The 26682-nt window shown below is 64.4% G+C and overlaps 1 protein-coding gene across 3 annotated transcripts; it reads right to left on the bottom strand.

Moving 5' to 3' along the window:
- Positions 1-368: 368 nt before the first annotated feature.
- On the bottom strand, positions 369-26682 carry SLC12A5 (solute carrier family 12 member 5). Of its 3 annotated transcripts, XM_085241262.1 has the most exons (27): positions 26427-26682; positions 15078-15172; positions 14697-14828; positions 14248-14394; positions 13634-13688; positions 12658-12788; positions 12275-12516; positions 11991-12202; positions 10466-10633; positions 9553-9651; positions 9333-9390; positions 8647-8821; positions 7951-8069; positions 7713-7811; positions 7525-7644; positions 7273-7377; positions 7033-7201; positions 6107-6302; positions 5859-6028; positions 5639-5770; positions 5386-5493; positions 5185-5307; positions 4902-5089; positions 4647-4661; positions 4300-4433; positions 3946-4054; positions 369-3811 (listed from the first exon to the last, which is right to left on the bottom strand). In XM_085241262.1, exons 1-26 carry the CDS (start codon positions 26533-26535, stop codon positions 3963-3965), a joined length of 3393 nt encoding a protein of 1130 aa, XP_085097388.1. In that variant the 5' UTR covers positions 26536-26682; the 3' UTR covers positions 369-3811; positions 3946-3962. The 3 variants fall into 3 exon arrangements, with proteins under 3 accessions (XP_085097388.1, XP_085097387.1, XP_085097389.1); XM_085241261.1 differs by having other exon boundaries at positions 369-4054; XM_085241263.1 differs by lacking the exon at positions 26427-26682 and adding an exon at positions 25638-25656 and having other exon boundaries at positions 369-4054.

Genomic DNA, 26682 nt, shown 5'->3' with positions numbered 1-26682 from the left:
GGGTGAGCAGTCGGCTGACAACGTTGAGCTCAGAGGGTCACATCAGGCTGGCAGCCCTTGCTGGGGCACCACTGGGCTCTGTTTTAGGGCCAGCACTTTTCAGCATCTTCGTGGATGCACCGGCCCCAGCACCGTGCATACAAAGTGATGCTGAATCACTGACCAGGAGGAGCTGTTGCTGTCCTCAAGGGTGGAGAGTTCTTGCAGTGAGATCTGCTCAGTGAACGTGCTGGGCAGCTGCCAGCCAGGTGGGGAGCAGCAGGGGCAGCGCTGGGTCTGCAGACAGCAGCGAGAGCTGTGTTACTGAAACAGGAGGCCGAGTGCACAATAACCCCCTGCGAGCTAATGAGAGCTTCCCATGCAAGTAGTGAAGGGTGTAATAAAATCATTTATTGCATTTTGTGCAGACAGGAGTCTAGAAAAATGAATACAGGTAAAGCAGTAAAGCATTAACAGGGAGCATTCAACAGCTGAGGAGCCACTCCTCCATTAATATCTGCACAGAGAACACAGGGTCTGTACTGAGGCGGCCTAATGCACAATAATACTGAAACGGTCACAGAAATTAAATGCAAACCTAATATTCTTTTTTTTTTTCTTTTTGTTTGATGTTTTTTTTTTGTTGTTTTTTTGTTGTTTGTTTGTTTGCAACCTGTTTTATTTACAAGGTTTTAAACTGAATTGCATTGCTCTGCACACAGATATTTCTAAAACAAAGCATACTCGGTCACTACATGTCTATTGGAGTATTGCACTTGAATAAAAGTCACTTGAATGGACGCAGAACATCTAGCTACAGTGATTAAAAGATTATTGGATGAATGACCCGGTGATAACATTCATAACAAATATATTGCACATGTAGCACGGAAAGTGTTGTAACCAGCAACTTTCAGACCTGCCGGTCCTTCTGCCTTTCCCATCCTGCAGCTCTGGGAGGGGCCTGACCCCTCCTCACCTCGCTGTGCCCCCCAGCCCAGGCAGCAGTTTGGGGATGCGGGACCCCAAGAGCTGAAGCTGCTGCACGTGGGGCAGCTGGGAGCTCGTGTTCCTGCTGCAGGAGGACGCTGCCTTCACCACAGCGAACAGCGGAAGGATGCTCCTTGGGGAAACCGAACACTCACAGAGGCCAAACGTGCAGGGCTGGGTTTGTAAACTAACATGCAGTGCTGTCTGCTACAACTGGCCCTCTCCAGACCGAAGGCGAGCGCCATCTCGCCGGGGAAGCCAGTGCCTGTCCTGCTGCAGCCAGGTGCTGCCTGGCAGGGGTACGGAGGTGGCTGTGCCTGCAGCCGTGCCCTGCTCCTGCTGGAGGGCGAGGATGGGGGGATGCTTTTTTGCCTTTCTGCTCCCTGAAGGAGCCGGGGCTGCGGAGGTTGACACGGTGCTGGTTGGTGCTGCTGGGAAGCGATGGAGCTGACCTGCCCGCAGAGCGGCGTGCCCTGGCCTGGCTTCACGCCTGTGCCGCAGAGAACTCCATCCCTGCTGCCCAAGGAAGGCATCTGCCATGCCCTGGTGCTGCTGCTGAGGTCAGGCTTTCGCTGCTCTCTGCTCCGTAGAGAAGCGGGCTGAGGCTGCAGAGCAAAGCTGGGCTGAGGGCAGAGGGAGAGCGCACGGAGCGAAGCACCTTGTGCAGAGGCAGGGAGCAGCTGGAAGCATCGCAGGCAGAGCAAGCACGGTGTAGCGAGATGAGCGGGCGGGTGGGTGTGCGCACCTCCTCCTCGCCCAAGTGCTTCACATCATCCTGGGAGGCTGCAAACAGCTGTGTGTGGTGGTGTAGGGGCAGAGCTGAACCCTAAGCTAAACCCGGCCTCCCCACCCCCTAACGCTGGGCACACGGGGCTGTTCTTCTGGCTCTATCTGCTATCTATCATCTATCCATTCATCGCAGCGGTCTGTGACAGCCCCGATGCACCTGTGCGGATTGCTGAGCTGCCATGGCTGAGTGCTGCCTGCGGCCGGAGCTGCTGCTGGAGAGATGGAGGCACTTTGGGAGTGGTGCAGATGCAGGAGCAGGGTACGGACAGGCACAGAGGTGCAGCTGGGGCTTGGGTTTGGTCCGGGAGTGTGTCCAAGGAGTCTTAAAGCCAAAAAAAAAAAAAAAAAAAAAAAAAAAAACCAACAACAAAAAGAAAGCAAGCCAAGAAAAGCCAAAAAAAGCCCATAAACCACTTCTTTGCTATCTAAGCAGCCTCATATAGCTTTGGCCTGGAACTGGAGGAGTAGAGGAGCTCTGCAGAGGAAGAGGGGAAGGAGCTGTTCTGTGCGAGGGCAGGGGAGCAGCACTGTGCACGGGGCACAGAGCAGCCACAGCGCTGCCGGGAGAGGGCAACTCTTAGCGGGCTGCACTTGGAGTGGAAGCTCAAATCTGCTGTGAAACGAGTTCAGAAAAGTCCGTAATTTCTTTTCCCTGAAAACTTTTAAGAAGCTGAATTGAGAAGAGCACGAGCCCCTGACCTGGCCCTTCCCTGGACACTGTGCAGGGGTGGCCATCACACCTCCGTCCCCACAGCCCGGTGCTTGCAGAGCCCTGCATCTCTCAGTATAGATATAGATCTCTATATATAGACTTCATCTGGTTCTATTAACATAAATATGATCACTTTAAAAATACACGTACTGTATTATGTACACTATGTACATGGGCCCTCGGTGCCGCTTCCTGCACGGTTCCTGGAACCGTTCACATTTGTTGAGAGCTCCTCAGTTTCTCTGAATGAGAGTTACTGCGGGGGAGAGAGGGGCAGCCCTGCCACTGCTGCCGGGCTCAGGGCTGTTTGGGGGGCAGCTCTGGGGCCATGGTGGGATGGGGGGACCGGAACGGGCCGGGTGCTGCCCAGAAATAGGGCAGAGGGGTCCTCACTGCCATCCCGCACCACAGGGCCTGGCACAGGCGCTGCAGTGGGGCTGGGGCCGGTCGGATACATTGCATATGCTGAGAACCACCTGCAGAGCTGAGCGTTCCGGACCCCGTGGCAGCACCTGTGCCTGGGGCCAGGGATAAAGCCCCAGTGCACAGTGGGGTATGGGGCTGCCGGGACCGGCGGTTGGCCGAATTGGAGTCCACTCAGCCCCCAATGCTCCCAGCATGGCCATGGAGCTTCTCTGCCAGGCCCAGAGCCGGCGGTGTCTGGGGTTAGCAGCATCCACAGTCCCACAGCCCCGGGGCAGCTCAGGCTGACACTGCACACTGGTGGGACCTCTGCTCTGCTCCGGGCACCACAGCTCCGGGCAGCAGCTGCAGCACGAGCACAGAGCAATGCCTGGACAGAGGGGGCTGGGGCCAGCGGGAAGGGGACACACAGCTCCACCCAACCCAGCCAGGGCTGTGCTGCGGTGGCACCGCTGCTCTCCAGCATCCCGCCCCACTCTGCTGCCCCCCACCCTCACCCCCTCCAAACCATCACAGCTGCCTCTCGGTGAGCGTGGCCCGCGGCCTCCAGATGGGCGGTTGGGTCTGTCCAGGCCCAGCACGGTCCTTTCCGGGGCCATCGAGTGCTGACGGAGGTGGGGAGAGGAGCATCTGGCGAGGAAAGCATGCTGGTGGCCTCTCTCTTCTCCCAGCACCTCTGTGGGGTGCGAGCATCAGGCAGCGGTGCCCAGCCAAGCTCAGTGGGGCGGCAGTGGGGCCTGGGGCCCATTGGGACGCAGTGGGCTCCTGCCCGGCCGGGGGCTGCGGGGGCAGCGCTGGGCTCTGATGCTCAGTCCGCAGAACACTGTATATATTTATATATAAACAAAGACAGCAGTGCTGTGACGTTGCAATGAGGAACAGCTGCTCAGGTGCTGGATGCTCCCGGAAGATCTGGTGCTGCAGTTCGAATGGAGAGGTCAGGGGCACGGCTGAAGGCAGGTGAAGGTTCTGTGCACCGGCTGCCATCGGGCTTCTCTCCTCCCTCCAGGAGCACGGTGCGGGGTGGTGGGGCTCTCGGGGTGCAGACAAACCTCTCTCACGCCGTGTTTCAGGAGTAGATGGTGATGACCTCCCGGCCCCCGCCACGCACCAGCAGCACTCGGTCCAGGCGCTCTGTCAGCACCTCCAGGAACTCCATGTCTGTGCGGCCGTCAAGGAGGAACGAGGAGTGGATACAGGGAGCCCGCAGCACCCACAGCCCCGCACCACGGATGGAGGGACCATAACTCCATCAGTCTCAGCCAGGCCAGACTGCGGGGCAGGAGCTGCAGGAGTTATCCAGGCTGAACACTGGGCAGTGCCCTGCGATGCCTGCAAGGAAGCCCCGGCCCCACAGCCCCTGAGAAGGGACTCTCAGCCCACCCCCAGAGCAGTAGGAAGGATACAGTTTTCATCCCCTTTCCGGTTGCGGGGCGGCCCTGGCATGTTGAGCAGGACCAGCTTGGCCTTCTGGGACTTCTTCACAATCACCTCGTTGAGCTTCACAGCCGTGTGCATCCTCCGCACGTTGGACTGGTTCCTGGGGAGACAGCACACGTGGGGGGGGCTGGGCACAGGGATACACATGGGACCACAGGGAGCAAAGGGCAGGGCTGGAGCTGGGCTGCGGCACAGCAAACATCACTGGCATCATGGCACAAGCAACCACCAGTGGGTGCAAGGAACTGCCTTTACACATGGGGCCCACGAGTGCCACCCCCCACCCCTCCCGCTCCCAAAGCAACATACTTACAGGTTCTCCCACTCCCTGCCAGGATCACAGCGGGATTGGGAAAAAAGAGAGAGAGAAGAGGTGAGTGCCAGGCGTGCACCCAGTGTTCCCCAGCACCCAACCCCCACTCTGCACAGGGACCCCCCCGCCTCCCACCCTCCCCACTGTCAGGTGGGTGTGCAGGGACCCGGCTGCAGGCCCCTGCTCAGAGCAAGGAGGGACACGCGGGCCAGGGCCCGGGGCATGGTGACACAGCAGCAGCATGTGGGGCCGTACGGCTTCATGTTGAAGAAGTCCTTGATGCCCTCGGGGCTGACAGGGCTCTTGCTCTTGTTCTTCTCGGCCACGGACTTCTCCTTGGTCCAGGTGAGATGCACCTTCTCAGAACCCGACTCTGCCTCCTCAGCTGGGGACTGGGAGCTGCTGGAGAAGGTGGTGGTGTTTTTGTCATGGATGAGCTGGACCTGTGGCAGAGCAGAGGCGTGGTGGGCAGGGGCTGGTAGCAGCTGGTGACCCCATCCCCGCCCTCCCCGGCAGGACACAACACGTGGGGCCTCACCTCTTCCTCGGGCTTCTCCTCGCCGTCGCCCACCGGCTCGTCGGGGACGTTGAGGCGCAGGCGCGTGTTGGCCGGGTTCTTGCGCCGGATGGAGCCGCGGGACTCATCCGTGATGCTCTGGATCTGTGTGGGGTGGGGTCAGCGCACAGGCGGGGCAGGATGGGGGCACACAGCGAGGCCGGGTGTGGGGCTGTTCCTCACCTCCCGCTCCCGCTCGTTCTTGGTGAGGTGCATTTGCTTGAGGATCTGGGAGCGCTGCTCCATCACCAGCGTCTTTTCGTAGGTGTAGGCTGAGATGTCGCTCTCTTGCTGTGGGACAGAGGAGCGGGATGAGCTGCGGGGCCCAGCCTGCAGCACACCCCATCCCGGCCCCGTGCATCCCCACGGTGCTGTGCCTCCATGTCTGGATCCCCTGTATGCAGAACTCCGGGAACAGCCCCAGCCCAGCGCTCACCATCTCCACCACCTCCACCTCCGCCGTGATGCGCAGGTGGTACAGGAATGTCGTCAGGTCCTTCTTCATCTGGATGCTGTTGTCATCCATCTGAGCCACCGTGAAGATACGCATCTTGCACTTGCGCCAGACCTGTGAGGGGGGAAGGGAGGGAGCTGTGGACACCGTATGGTGAAGGCAGCCCCAGCCCCTGCCCCTGCCCGCCCTGGGGGCACAGTACCTTGTGGTGCCGCAGGAGGAAGGGCAGCAGCATGAGCATCCCTCCATCGTGCACGATCCACCAGACATCGATGTGGCCCTCCGAGAAGCGCTCCTGGTTGCCCGGGAACATGGCCACGTTCTTGGCCACCAGCAAGGCCAGGTGCCCAGCCGTGGTCTCCCGCACCAGCTCTGGAGGAAAAGGGCTGCGTCAGCCAGCACCGCTCACGTCAGCACCCTGTGGCACCCGGCCAGCTCGCGCAGCCCTACCGATGAAGTTCCTCCAGGTCTGGTGGTCCTCCTTCTGGCGCCAGCTGCGGGGCCAGCCCACCAGCACCGTGTTGTGCTGCAGCCCGCCCAGCCCACTGGACTGGATGAGGTGTGACATGCCGTCCCGCAGGTTGGAGGAGATCACCACCTGGCAGAAACCCTTCACCTTCTCCGCTTCCATCAGGCGGCGGATGGACTGGCAGCGGGAGAGAGGGCGTCAGGGACCGTGCATGGGATGTGGCCCCGCACAGCACCTGCTGCAGACAGCATCCAACGGGCTGGGGCAGCCAGCAAGTGGGTGGGGTGCAGGGAGCAGAACAGGGTGGGGTGTGGATCGTGGGGTGCAGAGCCCTGCAGCAGGACGGCAGCGTGGGATGGGGATGGGGGAGGCCCGGCTGTGAGCAGCACCGGCGCGTGGCTCTGTGCCGTGCCGAGCAGAGGGAGTCCCCGTGCCAGGGCTCTGACGGGCGGCAGAGCAGCAATTAGAGTTATTTACTCAGAGAAATTATAACATGTCTGCATGGGAGAGAAACTGTTTGCTTCTGAGGGTTTAATCTCATTAACGTGCCGCCTGGCTGGCGCGAGGTGCGAGGGGAATCTCGCTCCAGTTGGGAAGGCTCCTGCTCCACCTTCCCCTGCCTGCACTGCGGGGGCTGTGAGGAGCGCGGGGTGCTCAGCGGAGGGGCTGCACAGCCTGGCAGCACTGCGGCCCCTTGCTGGCACCGTGCTGTGCTGTGCAGCACCAGCCAGGAGCCAGGCCCGTGCCCTGCTGGTACCCGGCATCCCTGGTGCTCTGGGGAGTGGAGTGGGGGTCCCGCAGGTCCCACTGCCCGCACTGTGCAGTGCGTTCCCAGCAGCCCCGCAGCAGGGCTGGATGCACCCTGGGGCACAGCAGCTGCCGCTGGGAGGGCCTGGGAAGCTCTCACCTCCTCGGCTCTCTGCGCCTGCGGGTGGTTGTCCAGGAAGGTCCCTTCCAGCACAGAGGCCACAATGGTGAGGCCCTTGCCTGCTTTGAGCTGTGAAGTGAAGGACAGGAGCTGTGGGTGCACCACGTTCTGCTCCTGATCCACACGGACCAGAACCAGCAGCTGGGGCCTGGAAGGAAGGTCCTGCAGTCAGCGCCTGCCGCCCTGATGGCTCCCGCTCCCCCCAACACGCGGCCTCACCTCCAGTTCTTGGTGTGGGGGGGACCCTCCTCCAGCCGCAGCAGTGCGTAACGGGCGGCACTCAGCGACAGCCCCCGGATCCCATCACCCCATTCCTTCTCCGCCCTGCAGCACACAGCAGAGCATCAGAGCATGTCCACGGCTCCGGCCGCTGGGAGCCCCGGTGATGGAGCGCGGCCGTGGGCCCCCGGCACCTACAGCACCATGGGGATGTGGGGACCCCCAACCCCACAGCCCCTGCCGGGCCCTTACCCGCGGTATTCGATGTACTTGTAGATGAGGCCAGCAATCAGCATGGCGACGAGCGCGTAGTACCAGGAGCAGATGAACATCAGTGCCAGGCACAGGCTCATACCCAGGAAGGAGAGGGTCCTGCACAAGGCACCATGTCAGCACCCCGCAGCCCTGCAGCCCCAGGCCCTGCACCGCCCACTGCTCACCAATGGTAGTAGCGGAAACGGGGCCGCCAGTTGGGCGTCCGCAGCAGCGTCTGCACGGCACAGGCCAGGTTGACAAACATGTAGCACATGAGGAAGAACCTGCAGAGGGGAGCATGGGGCCGTGAGTGTGACACGGCACGGCCCCGTGGGGAGCAATGTGGGGCACAGGGGCGGTGGGAGGCCCCAACCTCCCCAGAGGCACCCGCCCAGCCACCGCCACACTGAAGGTGCTGCCTACATGGAGAGGATGGGAGCCACCTCGTCCAGGGATGCGATCAGGATCCCAATCTCGCAGATGCAGGCGGTGAGCAGCAGAGCCCATGTGGGCTCCCCGTTGGCTTTGCCGTGGCCAAAGACCTGGGGAGGGGGAGGAGAGGGGTGTTATGGACCCGGCAGCAGCTCCATGCGCTCCACACTGCCGACCTGGCCCCGTGCCTGGAGATGGGGGGCAAACACAGCCCAGCTGCTGCATTCACAGCCACGGTGCTGGGGAGCAGTCATCGAAGCCCCCCAGCCTGGCCACGTCGGCAGGCAGACCCCCATCTCCCAGGGGGTACCCAGGGGCAGGGGCCGGGCGGGGGGTGGGGGCCGCGTGTCCGGGAGCATCGCAGGGCGCAGGCTGCGGGTCCTCGTGCGAGCGCTCCGAATGTGGCTGGCAGGGCGGAGGCGCGCGGTTAAAATTAGCCTGCTCTTCCCCGGGGGGAGCTGTCGGTTCGGATTTGGAGAGACGCAGTTGTGAGAACGCGTCTTCGGAGAGCAGATAAAACATTAAGCAGCAGAAGCGGGGGGAGGGGGATCCTGACCTTTCCAGACACTCTCCTCCCACCGACAGGTCGCGGACGAACCCACCGCAGCCCCGGTGCCTGCGAGGTGGGGGTCAGCCGGCCCGCCCCATGGCTGCGGGGGGGCTCTGCGAGGGCTGGGGGCCGCTCACCCTGAGGAAGGGCACGATCCCGTCCCTGGAGATGGCTTGCAGGAGGCGCGGGGCGCCGGTGAGGCTCTGCAGCCCGGCTCCACACGTGGAGAAGAAGGAGCCGATAACGATGACCCACGGGGACGGCCACGCCAGGGTGCCCACCACCAGGTTCCCATTGACGGCTTCACCAAACCTGCAGGGCACGGGTATCACCCACGGCCACGGGCAGCACGCATCCAGCCCGGCCCTAACCTGTACAGCGTGGGGAGCGGGGGGACGTGGGATGGGGGCTTCCCACCCCCTCTGACAGGAGTGGGCCAATGAAGGCCGCGTGTGGCTCGGATCCAGTTTGTGTTGGTGCTGGCGACCCAGAAGTGTCACTGCCACGCAGCGAGCTGGGCTGCCCTACATACGCGGCGCTGCCTGTTGACAAACAAGAGCTGCGCACAGCCCGAGCCGAGCAGTGGGGGGAAGGGGCACCCACGAGCCCCCAGAGCCTGTTTTGAGCTCTGCATCTGCCCTGGTGCACAGCCAGGCATCCTCCCTGCAGGCACGCTGTCCCCACCAGACCCAGAACGCCACCGTGTTACCCCAACGGTTCCAGCTGCAGCATCCTGCTGCGTTCCCTACAGCTGTCCCTGTCCCTAACCTTCCCACAGCCCAACTTGCCCCACACCTGCCCCACACAGCCCAGTGGCACTCACTTGTCACGCAGAACAACACCCTCGATGCATGCCCCAAAGAGCACGACGGAGCTGATGTCTGTGGGGTGGTCAAGGACAGCCTGCAAGGTGCAGAGCCCCCACACTGCCCTGCCCAGCGCTGGAACCCATCTGCCCCACCAGACCCCAGCAGACCTCTCCCTGCCCTGCCGGCCCACCCGCCCATCCTCACCCAATCACCCGACCGAGCCCTGAAGGATACAGACTGCAGAGGTAGTGGCAATGGCCAGGATGGTGCCTGTGGGGATGGACTTCTGTGCATCCCGCAGGTCCCCAGAGCGATTGGAGCCAGCCATGATGCCTGGGAACAGAGGGCCATAATGTGGTGGCAGAGCCACAACCCTGCTGGTAGGACTGATCTAGCTCGACTGTGCCAGGACACAGACACTCACAGGGACCCCCACCCACCTCACGTCCCATCAGCACTTTCCCACCTGACCCGCAGGCTAAGGCTGCTGAAGGATTAGGTACAAAGCCCACTGTCTGACTTGTTTCATCAGCCCTTAATGAACTCTAGCAGGGTGGCAGTGGCTGCAGGGTCCGGTCACGGCTGGGACAAGACATGGTCTTTTCTGACCTTAATGCCTCTGATCCTCTGGTGCCGTGGATCCGGCACAGCCCTGGCGTGCGTCCCCATGAGCCCAGCTGCTGTGTGCACAGCAGGTCCCGCAGCGGGGACGCAGCTACCTGTGGCTCAGCCTACATTACTGATGTGACACAAATCCACGCACAATCACACCATGCTGCAAGCGCCAGGTGGGAGAGTACGAGGGGCAGCACACGGAGGGCAGCGGGGCGCACCCGGGGGGCCAGCACCACCAGACCCAGCAGCGAGCGCCGAGATGGGACAGCCCGCAGGGCTCCGGCTGAGCTCCCGCATCCCACAGGGGTCCCACAGGGCTCCGCAGCGGGACTGGGGCAGGGGAGGGCTCCTCCTCCCCGGGGAGCTATAAATACCGGCGCCGCGGGCACGTCAGCACACAGCGAGGCACCGGAGCTGCGTGGGAGGACGGGCTGTGATCCACCCCCACACCAGCACCAGCCCGGCGGCAGCGCACGTGGGCTCCGTGGGAGAGGCACAGCGGCACGTGTGAGCGGGGACCAGCAGCACCCACCTGTGACAGAGGGGAAGTAGATGCCCACGAGCAGCGTGAAGTAGGAGGTCATATCACTGAAGACGTAAGGTTGGTCCATGTCCACAGGGGTGTCCGGGGGGCTGACAGAAGGCAGCCCCCTCTTCTCCACGATCACACCCTTGGTCAGGTAGGAGCTCCAGAGGTTCTCTGTGAAGAGGTACAGCTACTGTGAGGACATGTCCGGAGCGCAGCCTGCACCCACAGCCACCTCCTTGAGCCCTGCACCACAGAGGTGCCTGGCACCGTCCCATCCCCACTATGCCACGCAGCCACAGGGCTGCTGGTGTCCAGAGGGTGAGCGGCCCCAGCCCCTGATGGACCTCAGAAACATGCAGGCCCCGGGGGTGGGTGGGCGACCAGAGCAGGTGTGTCCCACTGCTGGCACTGTCCCTGTAAGATACTGGAGCAGCTGACGTGGGATTCCCGGAGCAAATAATTAAGAGGGTAATATAATTAATACTGATCAACACAGGTTTAAGGAAAGTGGATCGTGTCAAAGTAACTTGATAATGTTTTTGATGGGATTATAAGTGTGGGGCTGATGTAACAGGCTTAATGTCCCTGTGCGTGCTGCCTTGGTCACAGATTGCAGCGAGAAACTGGAGCAGCAGAAAGCAGCCAGCACTGCTGGGCAGGGGCAGGCAGCATCACCACAGCACCACACCGGGGCTGCCACCTTGTGCTGTGCTCCTTGCCCACGTCCTCCAGACATCCCCAGGTGACCACTGGGGCTGATAGCCCCGCTGCCACTGCAGCCCGTCCTGCTGGGAAGGGCACATTGCCCGCAGACAGAGCTGGAGACCGGGCTGCAGCCTGCCCCTGCAGCACAGAAAGCCTCCAGCAGCCCCCAAGCATCCAGCAAACCCGCTGTGTTCCCTTGGTCCCTTGGCCTGGCAGCTGCCGCCCCAAAAGCTGTAACGCTGAGCACCGACACCCCGAGTATGGCACAGAGCATTGACTTCCAGCACTCAGCTGAGGAACGTGAGCACCTGGGAAACGCACCAGCAGCTCCTGAAAGCAGGTCAGCAGCAGCTTCTCCCCACGCTGCCGAGGTGCTCTGTGCCCTGGCTGCCCTCCCAGCCTGGCTGCAGAGCAGCTCCTGCTCCAGTGCCTGTGCTCCAGCAGTAGCAGCAGCACAGTACCCCCAAGGGGCGATTACTCCTCGCTAAACCTCAGATCGATATCCTGCCTTCCAATGGCTGAGAGGAAACAAAGGGAGGATTTATTCCTCCCCAGCCTTTGAGCATCACTCAGAGCTGTCGGGCTCGTACCAGCTGTAGCTCAGATGGCCACAGCACCGACCGAGTCCCGCAGTGCAGCCATTCCTGCCGCCTGGTGCACCGGAGGGCAGAGCAGCCCCAGGCAGGGCTCACCACGCTCCCTGTCAGTGCTGTATCAGGACTGGCTTTCTGCTCCACGCAGCAGTCTGCACACCAACCCTCTGCCAGCCCCACGCAGAGCTGCCACGGCCCTGCTCATGCCTCCATCCCCATCACACACCCACCTTGGATGAGGCCGCTGGCAGCTCCAGGGATGCCCTCAATCTCAGTCACATTGTTCATGGTGAAATACTCATCACAGGTGGCGTTGAGGAAGCGGGAGGTGCAGAAGAGCTCCCAGAGCTTGGAGCCCACTGTTTCGTTGCCCTCCACCACCACCTTGGTGCAGAGGTCAAAGCCGTGCCGTGAGAGGGTCCTGTTGCCCAGCAGGCAGATCCTGGCAGGGGGGTACAGACACTCAGCAGCACATCCTCAGCCCAGCCTCTATCCCATGGCATGCCGTACTCACGGGAAGCTCGGTGGGTCGAAGGCCGACTTGATGACACCAGCGTAGATGGCAAGGATGGAGAGGATGACGCAGCCCAGGAAGACCAGGGCAAACTTATTGACGTATTTGACCCCCACGAACACCACGGTAGCCATGCAGGTCAGGACGCAGGTGCCATAGACACGCATGTTGTTGAGCATCGCAGCCGCCTCCCCGCTGGCATCCTCTGCCTTGAAGATGGCCATGGCAGGGAAGATGTAGGCCTGGAGGAAAGATGTGCAATCACTGCTCGCTGAAGGCAGCACTCCTGGTCCCTGCCACACATTCGTGCCTCCCTAGCAGGTGAGGGCAGAGCTGCCAGGCCACGACACAAGCCCTCAGCACCACGTGGGCAAAGCACTCACCAGCAGGATCTCGATGGTGCCCAGGATGTACATGGCACCAGCAAAGGTGGTGCCCAGGTAGAAGCAGAGCCCCACAGCCCCACCAAACTCAGGGCCCAGGGAGCGTGAGATCATGTAGTAGGAGCCGCCCGCTGTTGGAGAGAGCAAAGGTTGGTCCCAGGCAGCCCCCAGTAAGCACCTCCACTCCTCCCAGTGCCCCGAATGGGGTCAGGACCCCCAGCACCCTGCTCCAGCCAGCAGCAGCTCAGCCGTCCTAAGCCTCGCACAGCTGAGCTGGCAGAGCTGTTCCCAGGAGCCGGGCAGCCGGGCATGACGGCCACAGGGACACCTGTCCCCTGCGAAGCCACACAGGCACTGCAGCCCCAGGGACACGGGCCATGCCCTGCTCCTTCCTCCCAGAGGAGCCCTTAGAGACAGGCGGCAGCGATCGATGGCCCTGCGGCCGGCGGCAGGATGATAAATAGCATTAATTACACCCTGCGCCGGGTTGCCAGCACTGTGCTGAGCCCCGGGAGCGGCAGGGAAGACACCACTCCGGCTCTGTGGAGCTGAACAGATGCTCGGGGGGCAGCCCCGGGCACCGCAGTGCTCAGCCCCCAGCAGCAGGCTCCCGCACCCCGGCACCCATCCTCCCCCTGCTCCTCGCCCGGCTCTGTTCGGGGAAGCGGATCCCCCGCGGCCGCCCCAGTCTGGCAGGAGGAGCTGTGTCTGACGGCTCCCGCTGCCATCTGCACCTCACAGCTCTGGGGACGGGGTGGAGGCTCCAGCTCCGTGCTCACCCCCGGAGAACCCTCTCAGGGCTGGTGGCGGAAGGCCGGGACACGGCTGGCAGTGACAGCTGCCATCCCCTGCACGGCATGGGGCAGCCTCGGGGTCTGGCACAGCACGTCTGGGGCACAAAACCTGGCAGGAGCCCACCCCTGAGGGAGCCAGCTCCCCATGCCCCGAGTACACACAGGCACAGCTTCAGGTCTACCTGGCACCACGCCGTTGGTGGCAATTGCACTCATGGAAATAGCTGTCAGCATCGTCTGCAGGAGGAAACACAGTGTCAGCATCGAGCAGAGTCTCATCCCAGCTCAGGCATGGGACAGGAGAGGGACCGGAGAGCAGAGGCCATGGGGCAGCACCAGGATTTGTCACAGGGTTGGGCCAGGAAGGCTGGGACATGGCACTGTGCTGGGACACTGCGATGCTGTCTGTGGGGGCTGAGCAGCTCAGAGGGTACACGGGCAATGGGGTCTCTGCCCACCCACATCCCTCCTACCCAGCACATGCTGCAGGGCACTGTCCCAGCAGGGCAGCCGGCTCCCAGGCACAGGGGTCTCAGGCAGTGGGCACCAACACCACATCCCATCCACACCCAAGTGCAATCTGGGTCACAGTTTGAACACTGTTCCACTCCCAGTTCCTCTGGGAAGCTGGGTGGATTCTCCTTGCTAAGTGGAGCAGGAGCACCTGAGCTTGCTGAGCAGCAGTGAGTGTTGGCACGGAGCACAAAGCCCAGCATGCAGGGGGGGGAGGCAGACACTCCTGGCCCAGCAGGAGCCCCTAGGATGAGGCTGAGGGGTGGAGGTTGGAGGCACTCACACAGGAGCAGCAAAGGAAGACCATGCAGAAAGATTCCATGATGCCAGCGATTCCCACCACCCAGGTGAGGCGCAGGAACAGGATGACCCCAAAGATGTTCTGCAGGCAGGGCAGGTAGACACCCATGAAGGTGCCCATCCGTGGAGCCTGTGGAGGAAGCAGGGAGCCATCAGAGTTCAGTGTGCATCTCTCATTCATACACACTGCTGCTGGCCAGAGGGACAGGGGGTGGCTCGACCATGAGCACCCTGCACACTTTGCAGTCGGATGAGAGCAGGCAGGGAGACAGTGGTCCCACTGCTGTACAGCCCTCATGGGGACTGGAGCAGAGAGGGATGTCAGGGCAGCAGTGCCTGCAGGGACCGAGGGACCTGGTGCCCTGAGACAGGCCACAGCTTGGGCTGAAGGGGATGGGAGGAAGGAGCAGTGACTGCCCCACAACCCCTCACCTGCACTGGCTTCTTCTTGCCCCCATCATTGTTCTCAGCTTCCTCATGCTCCCGGCTGCCCTGCGGCAGGTTGGTGTAGTTGGCCAGCCCGCTCAGCAGTGATGAGACCATCGGGCTGGTGTCCATCTCCTCCTGCAAAGAGTAGCACCCGAGAGCTGAGGTCCCACACCAGCCCTGCCCGGCACCCAGAGCACGGCACTGCGCTGCTCACAGCAGAACAACCGCTGTGACATGCTGTATTCTGCAGGCTGCATGCCCCTGGCCCGTGGCCACTGCTGGCCCTGCAGAGGTAGATCCTGCATGGGTTCTGCAGTGTCCCTGTCCCCATGGCCCCCTCCCCAGGTCCCATAAGGCCCTGGCCCAGCCACCTGCATGCCCTACCTCGAAGAGGGCCATGTTCTTGCCATCGTACTCTTTTCCTTTCTCCAGGTCTGTGCTGTTGATGAAGGGACTGCTCTCCTTGGGATTGCCATCGCCTGCAGGATAGGATGGGGGGGTGAACTGGTGTCGCTCAGCCCTTCACAGTCCCCAGAAGAGCCACCCCCCCCCCAGAGCAGCACAGCACTGACCATCTGGGCTCACCAGAGTGCATCTGCAGTGCCAGCACCAGGCAGAGTGACTGGTGTGGATCCAGGGGGAACCGGGCAACCCAGCATCCCACAGCAACTCACATGGTCCCCGATACAGCCCATGGCGGGGGGAAAACCTGGCACTGAGGGCTGTCCCACAGCACTACCCAAAGCCTGCAGAGCCTGCTGCTCCACCAGGATGGGGCTGCCGTGCTGCATAATGACCTCGCGCAGAAGACGCCCAGAGTCGAGCTTAATAGCAAAGAAAGCAGCAGAGAGCTGCAGAGCAGCAGAAATAAATCAGGCTGGAAATAAAGCGGCAGCTAGCATGGATGCCATTTGAGTGGCGCATTTCTCAGCACCGAGGCAGAGCCACCGAACAGTGAACGGAGAGGCCGGGCTGGGTGGGCAGTGTGTGGGGCCGGGAAATGCCCACGAACCAAACGGAGCAGAGCATGGTGTGAGTGCACCCATGCTGCACAGGAACCAGGGCAGGACAGCAGCGAGGCCGGGCAAGCTCTATGCATGGAGCATCCCAGAGCTGCCCTGTGCCCACAGGAGTTGTGCTTTCTGCTGGCACTGAAGACAGAGCCCAGGAAGGCCCAGAGCTGTGGGGCGGTGCATGGGCTGCCATCAGCCAGGGCGATGCAGCCACCCCCATGGCAGCAGCAGCCCGGGACAGAGCCGGCACACTGGGAGCAGAGCGCTGCTTTGAAGGCTGTCTGTCTCCTGACAGTTGACTCATTTTTGGGTTCGGAGGAGCAAGTTCTCCTGCGTGCGGCCGTGATTCACCACCTGCAGCCGCTCCTGGCTGGCTGGGGGGCAAAACCCCCGACACCACAGTGATGCTGACCCACATGCTCCCACTGCCCCCCCACACACAGCCAACAGAAGGGCTGGAGATGCGGTCTGCCTGGTACCACATCACAGAGTGCAGCCCCCACCCACTGCCCAGGCACTGCTCATGGGGCTGTCAGTGCAGGGCAGTGCTCCTGCCCAGTTAGTTCTGCCAAAAGCATTGTGTAAAGTGAACGTTACATAAGAGCCTCGTGCACAGGCAGACACCCTCCCGGCTCCCACCACTTCAAACCACAGCCCGGGCCCTGGGGAGCATGGAAATGCTATAAACATAATGCAAACAGGGACACCTTGGCCAGCTGTGGGACCCCGACCCCAGAACGGTCCCATGGTGGTGAGGGGCTGGGGTTGTCCATGCTCTCCTCTCCAGGGTGCACACAGCCCCACTGCACGGGGACACACGGGGGACACGCAGAGGGACACAAGGGGACACATGGGGGCACCAGGGTGGGGGTGGACAGCCCGGAGGGCCCTCGGGACCCCCACAGTGTGAGCAGAGCCGCGGGGCCTCGCCTCACCGCCTGGTACCCGGTCGACGACATCACCACGCTGGTTTCTATGGTAACAGCGAGCCACGGCTGCCTCTGCTCCTGCTCTTATGTAACAGCACAGCCGGACAGACGCCGGACCCCACGGCACCACACGGCACCGCACGGCACCACACGGCACCCCGGCACCATACCCCAGCCCGCCTGCATCCTGCAGGCACACAGCCAGGCCCTGTGACCCCACAACGTCACAGCCCCATGGGGCCAACACTGCCCGGCTCCTGGTGGTGGAGCACAGCTGCATCGTGGGGCACCCGCACTGCTCCACTGCCCTGACCTGCCAGCACCATCTCTGCACCCCAAGACCTTGCTGGTTGCCCCTCCCAGCCTTCAGCCCCATCCCAGTACAATGACAGCACCAGGGCAGCGCCCTGAGCCCAGGCTCTGGGGTTCAAGCTCCTGCTGCCCCACACACCTCAGTGCCCCCATTGTGGGCAGCGCCCCGTGGCCTCGCAGTCCCGAGCTGTCCCCCACAGCACCACAGGGGCCCCATGCTGGCTGCATTCTGGCTGCCAGGAGCCCCTCACCCGGTGGTGCCAACCAGCAGGACAAACACAGGGAGAGGCCCAGGGTGGCCAAGGGAGTGAGGGCACAGGGATGCTCAGCTTTGCTGTCCCCAGGGCACGGCCCAGACTCCCTCCCTTTCTCTGCAGGCTGGAAGGAGTTAAGTGCCACAGCTGCGGGGTCCCAGGTGACGGCTGTGCTCCCCGCTCCTGCCGGAGACCATTTTGCCGCAGAGGGGCTGGTGCAGCCTCTTCCAGGCAGCTGTCAGAGGATTTGTGGTCTGTGCAGAGCCGGGCAGGGGCACAGCAGCCCGTCCTGGGCAGGGCTGCCCCGTACCCCAGCACCAGCCGCCGCAGCCGGACCCTGCCCGAGGCACTGAGCGTGGCACCTCCTGGACACTGCAGGCTGCCAGGTGACCCTGACGCCCAGGGGCCCGACACGGCCCCCATCACCCAGCACCGCCCAGGGCCACGCAGCAGCGGAGCAGAGCCGAACCGTGCCAGGCTTCGATCCCGGCGCCGAGCCGCCCCCCTCCCCAGGGATCACTCAACATGAATCGGCCTTTTAATTTGCTGCGGCGGCTGGAAGGGCTCGCGGCTGGGTTGCTGGCAGGGAACCACGGCCCCGGCGTGGCGACCACGTAATGCTGCTCGCGGCAGGGCTTACCGCCTGCCCTGCGTGCTGGGGACATCCCAGTACCCAGCCCACGCCCTGCTGGGGACTCAGAGCTGTGGGACCGTCCCTGCACGCCCGCAGCCATCCCATGGGGCAGCACCTGCAGGGCTGCGGCACCCACCATGATGTGATCTTCTCGTGGCTTTTTATTCAGCCCTCAGTTGTGTTGGGAAGCATCATGTCCCTTATCCCAAATCCTCCCTAATCGTTTTACACAGCGCAGGGACTGAGCACTAACGAGGGGTGGGAGCGGGGGTGGGGGGCAGGCAGCCAAACCCCGAGGGCTAATTTAGCAGAGCTGCTGCCAGGGCTGCAGCCAGCCTGTCCCCCTGTGGCACGCTGCCACCATGTCCAGCCCTGGGGCTGGGGGCTGCAGCCCCTGGACAGGTGAAAGCAGCAGGCAAGAGGGGGATGCCGAAGGGGCAGTCCCAGCTCCATGCCACCACTTGCCCCTGGGTTTGTGCTACTGCAGTAAGCAGCATCACAGGGCCCAGCTGGATGCTTCTCCCACCCCAGCCCAGCTCCAGCTGGCGTCCCCTCCTGCACTGCCCCTCCGCAGGGTTGGCACTGCACGTCCCCCCTACCCCTGTTTTGGCACCAGACAGTGTCACTGGGACCTATGCCTGCAGGAGACACTTCCAGCCCTGCATTGTCACAGCCCCCAGCCCCAGGAGCAGGGCAGGAGCAGGGGGTGATACCTGCCTGCTTTGCGCATGCTGCCCGGGCCATGGGGCTGTGCTGGAGCTCCTCCCCAGGAGCACAGGGCACCTTGACTTTTGCCAGAGAGTTCGCTGGCACTGGCTGGCAGCAGCCTGCTCCAGCTCCCTGGGACTCTGCCCAGGGCTGTCTGCAAGGAGCAGCCCCCAGGTCACGCCAACACTCCTGTGCATCCTTGTGGGCCGGCAAGCACATGGGCAAGCACGTGTCCCGCAGCTGATGGCCCCAGCTGCTGCCATGTCACAGGAGCTCCTGCCCGGGGGCGGCCACAGCGCTGTTCTGTCCCCCTCTGGCCATCCAGGGCACTCGGCCATGCATGCACTGGTCCTGGCACTGACCCGCAGCCCTGGGGTGCTGCAAGGTCCCGCAGTGCCAGGATCACTGCAGCACAGGAGGGATGCAGTGCCCACCCCCCCCTGCCCTGGTGACACTGCTCCTGCAGCCGGCCAGCGCGCCGAGCGGCCGTTTGGGGTGGATTCTTTCACTGCCTGACCCAAATTAGACCAACTGCTACTTCAGACCTATCCTCTTCCTTCCTAAACCCAGGATTATCCTCTCTTTGATCAGCCGGCCCTGCAGGCTCAGGATTTCCAGCACAGGCGCTTTGGCTGGCTGCATTTAAACAGCTTCTCAGATTCTCCCATAGCCTGAGCCCTGCCATGGGAATGGCCACACAACGATGGTATAGCCAAGCTCCCCATCCCGATTCTCCTCTCCTCGGACAGCCAGGTGCCTCCAGCCCAGAGCACAGGCACCTGCGGCAGGGCTGCATCTGATATCCCCATGCCCAAAGCAGAGTGGTGCACACAGCCCTATGTCACACTGCAGCCCTGCCTGCTGCCCTGCTCCTGTCCCATCCCCAGGGCTGCTCCTGGCCCTGCTCTCGCTGGGCTGTCAGCGCTGGATGCCATCCAGCCCTTGTCACCAAAGCTCTCTCTCAGGCTGCCCAGAACAGGGACCTGCAGAAGGGCTGCTGTCTGGTCTTGGGACACAAATGGCAGAAGTGGAGGACCAGGGCTTCTGCAGCACTCATCTGCTTGTCTCAGTAGTCACCACGGGGCCTGAAACAACCGGAGGTGTCCCTCCTGGCAAGCATCAGCTCTGCTACCCTGAGATAGGACATCACCATCCCTAGACAGACCTGGGCAGGGAATGCTGTGGGGTCCCTGGCAAGGCGCAGGAGAAGCACAGCCCCCGCAGCAGCCGCCAGAGTCCTCCACCCCCACCACCCCTAATACAGGTGCGGGGGGGGAGGGCCCTGCAGTGCCTCTCCCCTGCACCCTCCTCTGCTCTCCAGCCCCACAGAGCCACACACCTCCTCCAGCCCCACATCCGCAGCCCCACAAGAACCACCTAGCTTGGCTCAGCTCCAGGGACAGTTTGCGTGGCCCATCTGTAGCAGCACCACATCCAACCTCACAGCCAGACCCCAGAAACGCACCCTGTGAGCAGCAAGGCAGACACACCTGCCTCCATGCAGCCCAGCATTGCCACAATGGAGACGCAATGAACAACACGGCCCCTGCTGCTGCATAGGGCAAAGGGTCAGAGCCAGGGAAGGGTTTTGCCAATGGGGCAGCGCAGCTCCACCTGGCTGGGCAAGGTGACCCCGAAAACTCCTGCCAGCCCTGACCTTGAGTGCAGCCGTGAATAAACAAGCAGATAAACAAGAGTCAGGCTGTGGAGCACATACCAAAAGCATTGTGTGAGGCAATGCCCGGAGCCCCGCTGCAGGCAGCCGGGAGCTCACACTGCAACTGTCAGCCCAGCTGCCCCCTCGAGGGCCCTCCTGGCCGGGGCTTTCGACAGACCCCGTGAGGGGACCCGGAGGGACTGGGGGCGGTCAGAGTGATACTGCAGGGCCCCGCGCGCACACGCCTGCATTCTCCTGGCCCGTTCCCGTGCCTGCCAGCAACACCCGTGAAGGAGGATGCCGCATTCGCCCCGCTGCCGGGAAGCCGGGGACTGCACTCGTGCAGCTCGGCTTTGCCGGGTGTCGGGGAACACGGGGGCCAGGGCTCCGCTTAGACAGCGAACGCTGCGGCCCGGGGGCCCTAGCGCCTCCCGGGGGGCTGCAGCCCCGGCCCCTCTCCGCGGCGGCCCCGGAGGCTGCACTGCGCACGGCTTCAGCACCGCGGACAGCGGCAGGGCCCGGGCGGGGGGGCGGGGGGTAAGAATGAGGACCGGGACCGAAAGCGGCAGCCGGGGGTGGGGGAAGCGAGGAGGGCCGGGGGCGGGGAGGGTCGGGGGGAGGCAGGTGAGGGTGCGGGGCGGCAGCGGGTGGGGAGCGCCGGGGGCGGCAGCCGGGATTGGGCCGTCGCAGAGGTCTCTGCGGCGGCACGGCCCGAGAGGGTTGGGGCAGCGCCGCCGGGAGCCGTCCGGGAAGGGACGGAGACCGGAGCGCAGCCCCGGCCCGGGGGGGGGAGACTCCGCGGGGAGCCCGATCCGGCCCGGCCGCTCCCCGGGACTGCGGCAGCTGCGGGCGCGGGGCCGGGCGGGCGGGCGGGCGGCGGGGGCGGCTCGGCGCGGGGGCGCCGCCGCGGGAAGCCGCAGCCGCCACCGGCAGCGGGAGCGGGACCGCCCGCACCGCCCGCACAGCCGCAGCCCCGCGGGGCCCGGCGCGGGCAGCGCCCGGACCCGCACCGCGGCGTCGCGTGGCCGCCCAGCAGCAGTCGCCGTCGCGGCCGGAGCCCACCCCCCCGAGCCTCTGCGGCCCCGCGCAGCTCCCGGCTCTGCCCGCGTCCCCTCGGCTGCGGCCCCGCAGCCCCCGCCCGCCGCTCCCCGACGCCCTCGGGCTGCCCCTTACCTTGGCTCGCCCCCCCGTCGCCGTCCTCGCAGTCCGTCAGGTTATTCAGCATGGCCGCTGCCCGCCGCCTCGCTCGGGGCTGCTCCGGTCGCGCCTAGGGCGGCTGCCAAGGATTTGCTTCTTCCCAGGGGCCAGTGCCTCGCACTGCAACAAGCCGCCTTCCCTCCGCGCCTTTCTCTGCCTCTCTGGCTGGATGTAGGAGGAGGCTGCAGTGCAGAGATGCCTCAATGCACAGACTCACACGCTCACTCACTCCCAGCAGCAGCGGCGGAGCCCAGCCTGACTACTCACTTCATCATGTATTCAGGAGGCATTATCCCCTGTCGGGTTTTTGGGGAGGGGAGCGGTGGCAGGCATAGGCGAAGGAGGGGGAAGGAGCTGTAGCAGAGCCGCCTGCCGCCTCCCCGCGCTCAGCCAGGGCTGGGGGAGGAATTAGGGCACTCGAGTGGCTGCAGGTGCCCCCCCCCCCAGCTGGCGCAGCACCGCGTCCCTTCCGCAGCCCGGGCACTGCCCGGGGACCCGACACTCCCCCACCAGGAGTGAGACAACCCTGCACCAGCAGGATCAACACCTGCCCAGGGGACACTGAAAGGAGTCAGGGCAGCTCCGGCCACGGCAGCCCCCAACCCGGTGGGAAGCAGGGGGCTCGGCAAGGACTCAGTTCTGGCAGCCCCCCCCCAAAGCCAGAACACTAACCCAGGGCTGTGACTTCCAGCTCAGCACCAACACCAGCCTGCAGCTGTCCTGCTACGCCTGCACCGGTGCCACCATCTGGGTGAACCCTGGCAAGCTGGGCACAGCTGGGCCACGAGGAGTGGGGCGAGCACCTTCCAAAGCTGCAGCAGGCAACACAGAGTGGGGAAAGCTGCCCCTCAGGGGCACAGGCTGGGAGTGAGCACACCTGCAAGGGTCCCAGGAATGCCCTCTCCTCCAGGAACATCCCCACACGGAGCCCCCTCCCTTGGGCACGCAGCACTGCGGACATGGAGCTGAGGGCTGCCCTGAAGGGCTGTGGCTGTGCTGACCCAGGGCCAGCACAGGATCCAGGTGGGACGATGGTTCTTGGCACAGTTTGGGCAGGGCTGTGACAGAGATGCTGCGCTGACCCCAGAGGTCATCCCACAGCCCCTTCTCCTCTCACTTGCTCAATGAGGGAGGATCCCAGAACCAGAGCTGGCTGCAGCTCCCGGCATCTCCTCAGGAGCGAGTTGAGATCATGACAGCCCGCTGGCGTTAGTTACTTCTTGACGGCTGTAATTAATTGTTTACTTTCTCCTGGTATGGAGCCAGCTGCTCTGCAGCGCGGATGCTCCCAGCCCTCACCTTGCAGGGGTTGGCTCCACCGCCCTTCTCCAGCCTTGCCCCTCTGTGGGGAAAGGACCCCGGGGAGGTGGGGCTCGGAATAGCCGCAGCCCTCACTGCCCAGCACAGTGGGGCACAGTGCAGCACTGCACAGCCCCAGGGAGCCCCGCAGCATGGGGGCACCCCTGGAGAGCATGGGCAGGGCACAGCCTCAGCACCCACAGCAGTGGTGCTTCATTCACCAAGCAGGAGCTGAGCAGGGCTGCCCTGAGCCCAGGGATAGAGCAGCTCAAGGCCAGTGGGATGGAGCGGGCAGAGCTCCAGCATGTTTGCGGGGTTGGGGTTGTGCAGGGCCATCCCACCACAGCAAGAGCCAAGCACTGAGGTGGCAGCTTTGCGCAGGAGGCCGCAGAACGTGGGCTCGACGCAAGAGGGATTTTCCTGCTAAAGCAGATGGGGGGAAGGGGGGGTGAGCACGTGAAAGACCACTAATCCCCTAATCCCTGGATTATGGCTCCATTTCAGGGGCTGGGATTTACCAGCAATGCGGGGGTTGAAGCATCGACCGCGCTCACTTCTCTCGTGCATGGGGTGCCTCTGGCATGGGGCAGGGCACAGGGCACACGGAGCATACCGGGAGCCCACTCCTGGGGAGCTGCAGCAGAGGGGTCTGATGTGGGCAGGGTATGGGGCTGGGACACGTGGCCCCCTGCATGCTGCACTCCACTGAGCCGTGGCCTTGATGCAGCTGTCAGCGTCCAGAAGCAGGGGCTGCAGCACGAAGCACGGGCAGGGAAGAGGGGACGGAGGGCGGCAGGTGGCTGTCCGCAGGCACAGGGCCTTCCATCAGCCGCAAGTGGCCCCCGCGCCCGGGCGCACGCAGGCGCCTGGCATTGGGCCAGGCATGGCATCAGTGCCCCACTTACGGCAAGCTGTTGGGGAGCGACAGGGGGAAGAATCTGCTGTGACACGGCCACACGGCCCCGTGGGCAGCCTGAAGCTGGCACGGCACGGCCACCTCACAAACGCCCTGTGTGTGGCCCTCAGTCACCCCACACCGAGCCTAAACTGTGTGAGACTCTGGCGTCAGAGCACAACAGCAGTCACAGCCAGGACCCACGGCACAGCCCCGCACCACTGACAGCCCCAGCTCTGTGACTGGGTGGGAGCGGGAAGAGACAGTGAGGAGCCTGCCAGGGGCACCAACCCATAGACACAGTTCAGCCCCCCAACTTGATGCGTGCTGGGGAGATGGAGCCACGGCAAACCCTGGCATTGCCTGGGCCAGGCACGGTGAGCAGCCCCCCACACATAGCATAACCCCTTGACTGTTTTAATAACACCTCCCCCAGACCCCAGGCCCTGTGTCTTTGCTCTCCCTGTGGCTCTGTGCTGGGGCAGTGAGAAGGGGCTCCACACAGAACTGCTCCTTGCACTGAGCCATGTCTGCCCCACACCCGGTGCCTTAAGGAGGGGGAAGATGGGAAATTGTTTGGCTGCTCTGTGGGACTGGGAGTCTCTGCCTTGCTGCATCCAAGCACCCCCAGGTCTGCAGATGGGTCCGTGGCTGGGTGTCCCCATCAGTTAGGATGCCACAAGGGCTGTGGGTGCCCCAGCACAGCACAACCACCCCACAACCCCTGCCCACAGCAGGGCTGGGAGAATGGCTACAACCATCCCCAAAGCATCATGGAACAGCGAAAAGAGATTACATCGGGTCCAGTTTCCATGGCAACGAGAGAGGCTCCTTAACCAGTTGGTTGCCATAGCGACTTCCATGGAGCCCGGCTGCCTGAGGACACAGGGGGGCTCACCCAAGGATGCCCCTTCACTCTCCAAGTCAGATGTCCCCCACACCGCCAGCTGCCCCCACTTGGCCCCGCGCTTCCACCCCATAGCCCGCAGGGTGGGGAGTCGATCGTAGAGCCAGCACAACGATGAGGAGGACCGTAGGGAGCCCCCCCCAGGACAGCACCCTCCTGGGGAGGCCGACCCCATGGCAACAGAGCTCAACGCCACGGCCCCGGCTGCTTGAGGACCCCGCAAAGCACCGCATCGCGCTGCGCTGCGCTGCGCTACGGGGGGCGGCCCGCCGTGGGTTGCGGCCGCTCCAGGGCCCCGGGAGCGCCCCCGGCCCTCCGCATCCCGGGGTTGCCACGGCAACCGGGCCCGGGGATGGAGCCGGCCCCCGACCGCGCTCGGGGCTATTTCGGGAACGGCCGCAGGGCGGGGCCGGGAGGGGCGGGGCGGGGCCGGGAGGGGCGGCGTCACGTCCATCAACCCCCTCCCATCGCGGCCCCTCCCCGCCCCCGCCTCTCCGGAGCCGGCAGCGGCCTCTGGCGGCCAGCGAGCGCTGCGCTGAGCGACTCCTCCCGCACCCCACGGCCCCCCGAGACCCCGCGGCCGCGCGCAGCCCCACTCGACAACGCACGGCCCCGCTAACGCCCCGCAGCCCCACACACGCTGCCGACTCCTCCACGTGGAGCACCGCACCCAGGCCCCATTTCCCGTCGGGGCTCACTGGCAAAAGCGGGGGGCAGACGGAGTTTCCCCAAACGGCCCCCAGCCCGTCAGCTCACGTACCCCCGCGCAGCATTTCCTGCAGACGGCTGGGACCCCACCTGAGACCCACACTGATGTTCCCGGGCCCCACCATCCCGCTACAAGTTGCCAGCAGGGCCAGCGGTGCCGGGGGGCTGCTCAGACCGCCCCAACCTGGTGTGGGGCAGCAGCGCGGCCGGGTGCAGCCCCCACAGCCCCCGCGGGCCCCGGCACTCCTGGCCCTGCCCGGGTCGGGGGCTGCAGGCCGGTCCCAAGCGGTTGCTGGCGGCGCTGGGCTGCGCTGTCCTCTGCGAGGGCACAAGGTCACGGCCCTGCTGGAACTCAGCGGAGGCCTCTGGGGGTCCCCAGCCCCACGCTTCCCCCACATCCCCACACGCTTTCACCTCCGCCCGCCCTGCACCTGGTCCTCAGCTGCCCGCCCACCAGCTCCCGGTTCAGCGCCCGTTGCTGCGTTCCCTCTCAGGGCCCATCCGCCCAGGAGCTGCGGGATAGATGGCGGTCCTCGACCAGCAGCTGTGGGATGAGGCCGGAGTGCGGCGCACGGCACAGCCTGGCTTGGGCATCCCGCTGCCCACCCGCTCCCACCCACGTTCGCCCTTTGCCAAGGCCGCAAGGTCACAGCCCCGCGCTGCCCTCGGTTGGGTTTCAGGGATCGATATGGTTCCGGTGACAGCTGCGGTGACGGCGCAGTCTCAGCGGTGTCCCCTGGGCACCACGAGGCGACAGTTGACCGCAGCACCAGCGCCCACCCCACGGCCCGGCACTGTGGGGCTCACAGCATCCCAGGCCCCTCGCCCCATCGCCACGGGCCTCCCCTGAGTGAGGGGCAGGCAGCCCGTGTCCCCCCGCCCATTACGTCCCCCCGCCACGCACCCCCGTTCCAACCCGCACGCCCCGATGCTGCCCGGTGCATCACCCCCAATGGTCCCACGGTCCCCCGGATGGAAATGGGCACGAAGCTCACCCCTGGGGGAGGCCTTGCCCACGTTCCGAGCTCTGCGCTCCGCACCCCTCTCCCCCAGCTCTTCAGTCCCACTCTGAGCCTGCCGGGGACCCCGGGCCCGGAGCCGCTGCCTCGAGTTGCCCCGACGACCCCGCCCCGCGCACCCCTTTGTGCCGGCCCTGCCTCGCGATCCCTCCCCGCCGACCCTCCCCATCGGCCGTGCCCCGCAGCCGCCGCCGCGCTCACCTCTACCATCGCGGCCGTGCGGACGGCTCTCCCCCGCCCCGCGGGACGCGCCCCGAGCCGCCGCCGGGCCCTCGCGGGGCAGCGCGGTGACGGTGAAGCGCCGGCTCATGGCCCCGCCGCCACAAGTGGCTCCGGGCTCCGGCTGCCGCGGGTGCGCGGCCGCCGCCGGGCGCTGACCGGGGTCCTAGTGCCCGCAGCACCGCCCGCCGCGCCGCCCCGCTCGGCGAGGCGCTGCCCGGCGCGGCCCGACGGGACG

The sequence above is a fragment of the Meleagris gallopavo genome, chromosome 22 (genome assembly GCF_905368555.1).
Source record: "Meleagris gallopavo chromosome 22, MGAL_WU_HG_1.1, whole genome shotgun sequence".
NCBI lineage: Eukaryota > Metazoa > Chordata > Aves > Galliformes > Phasianidae > Meleagris > Meleagris gallopavo.
This window is presented reverse-complemented; position numbering and strand designations above follow the sequence as displayed.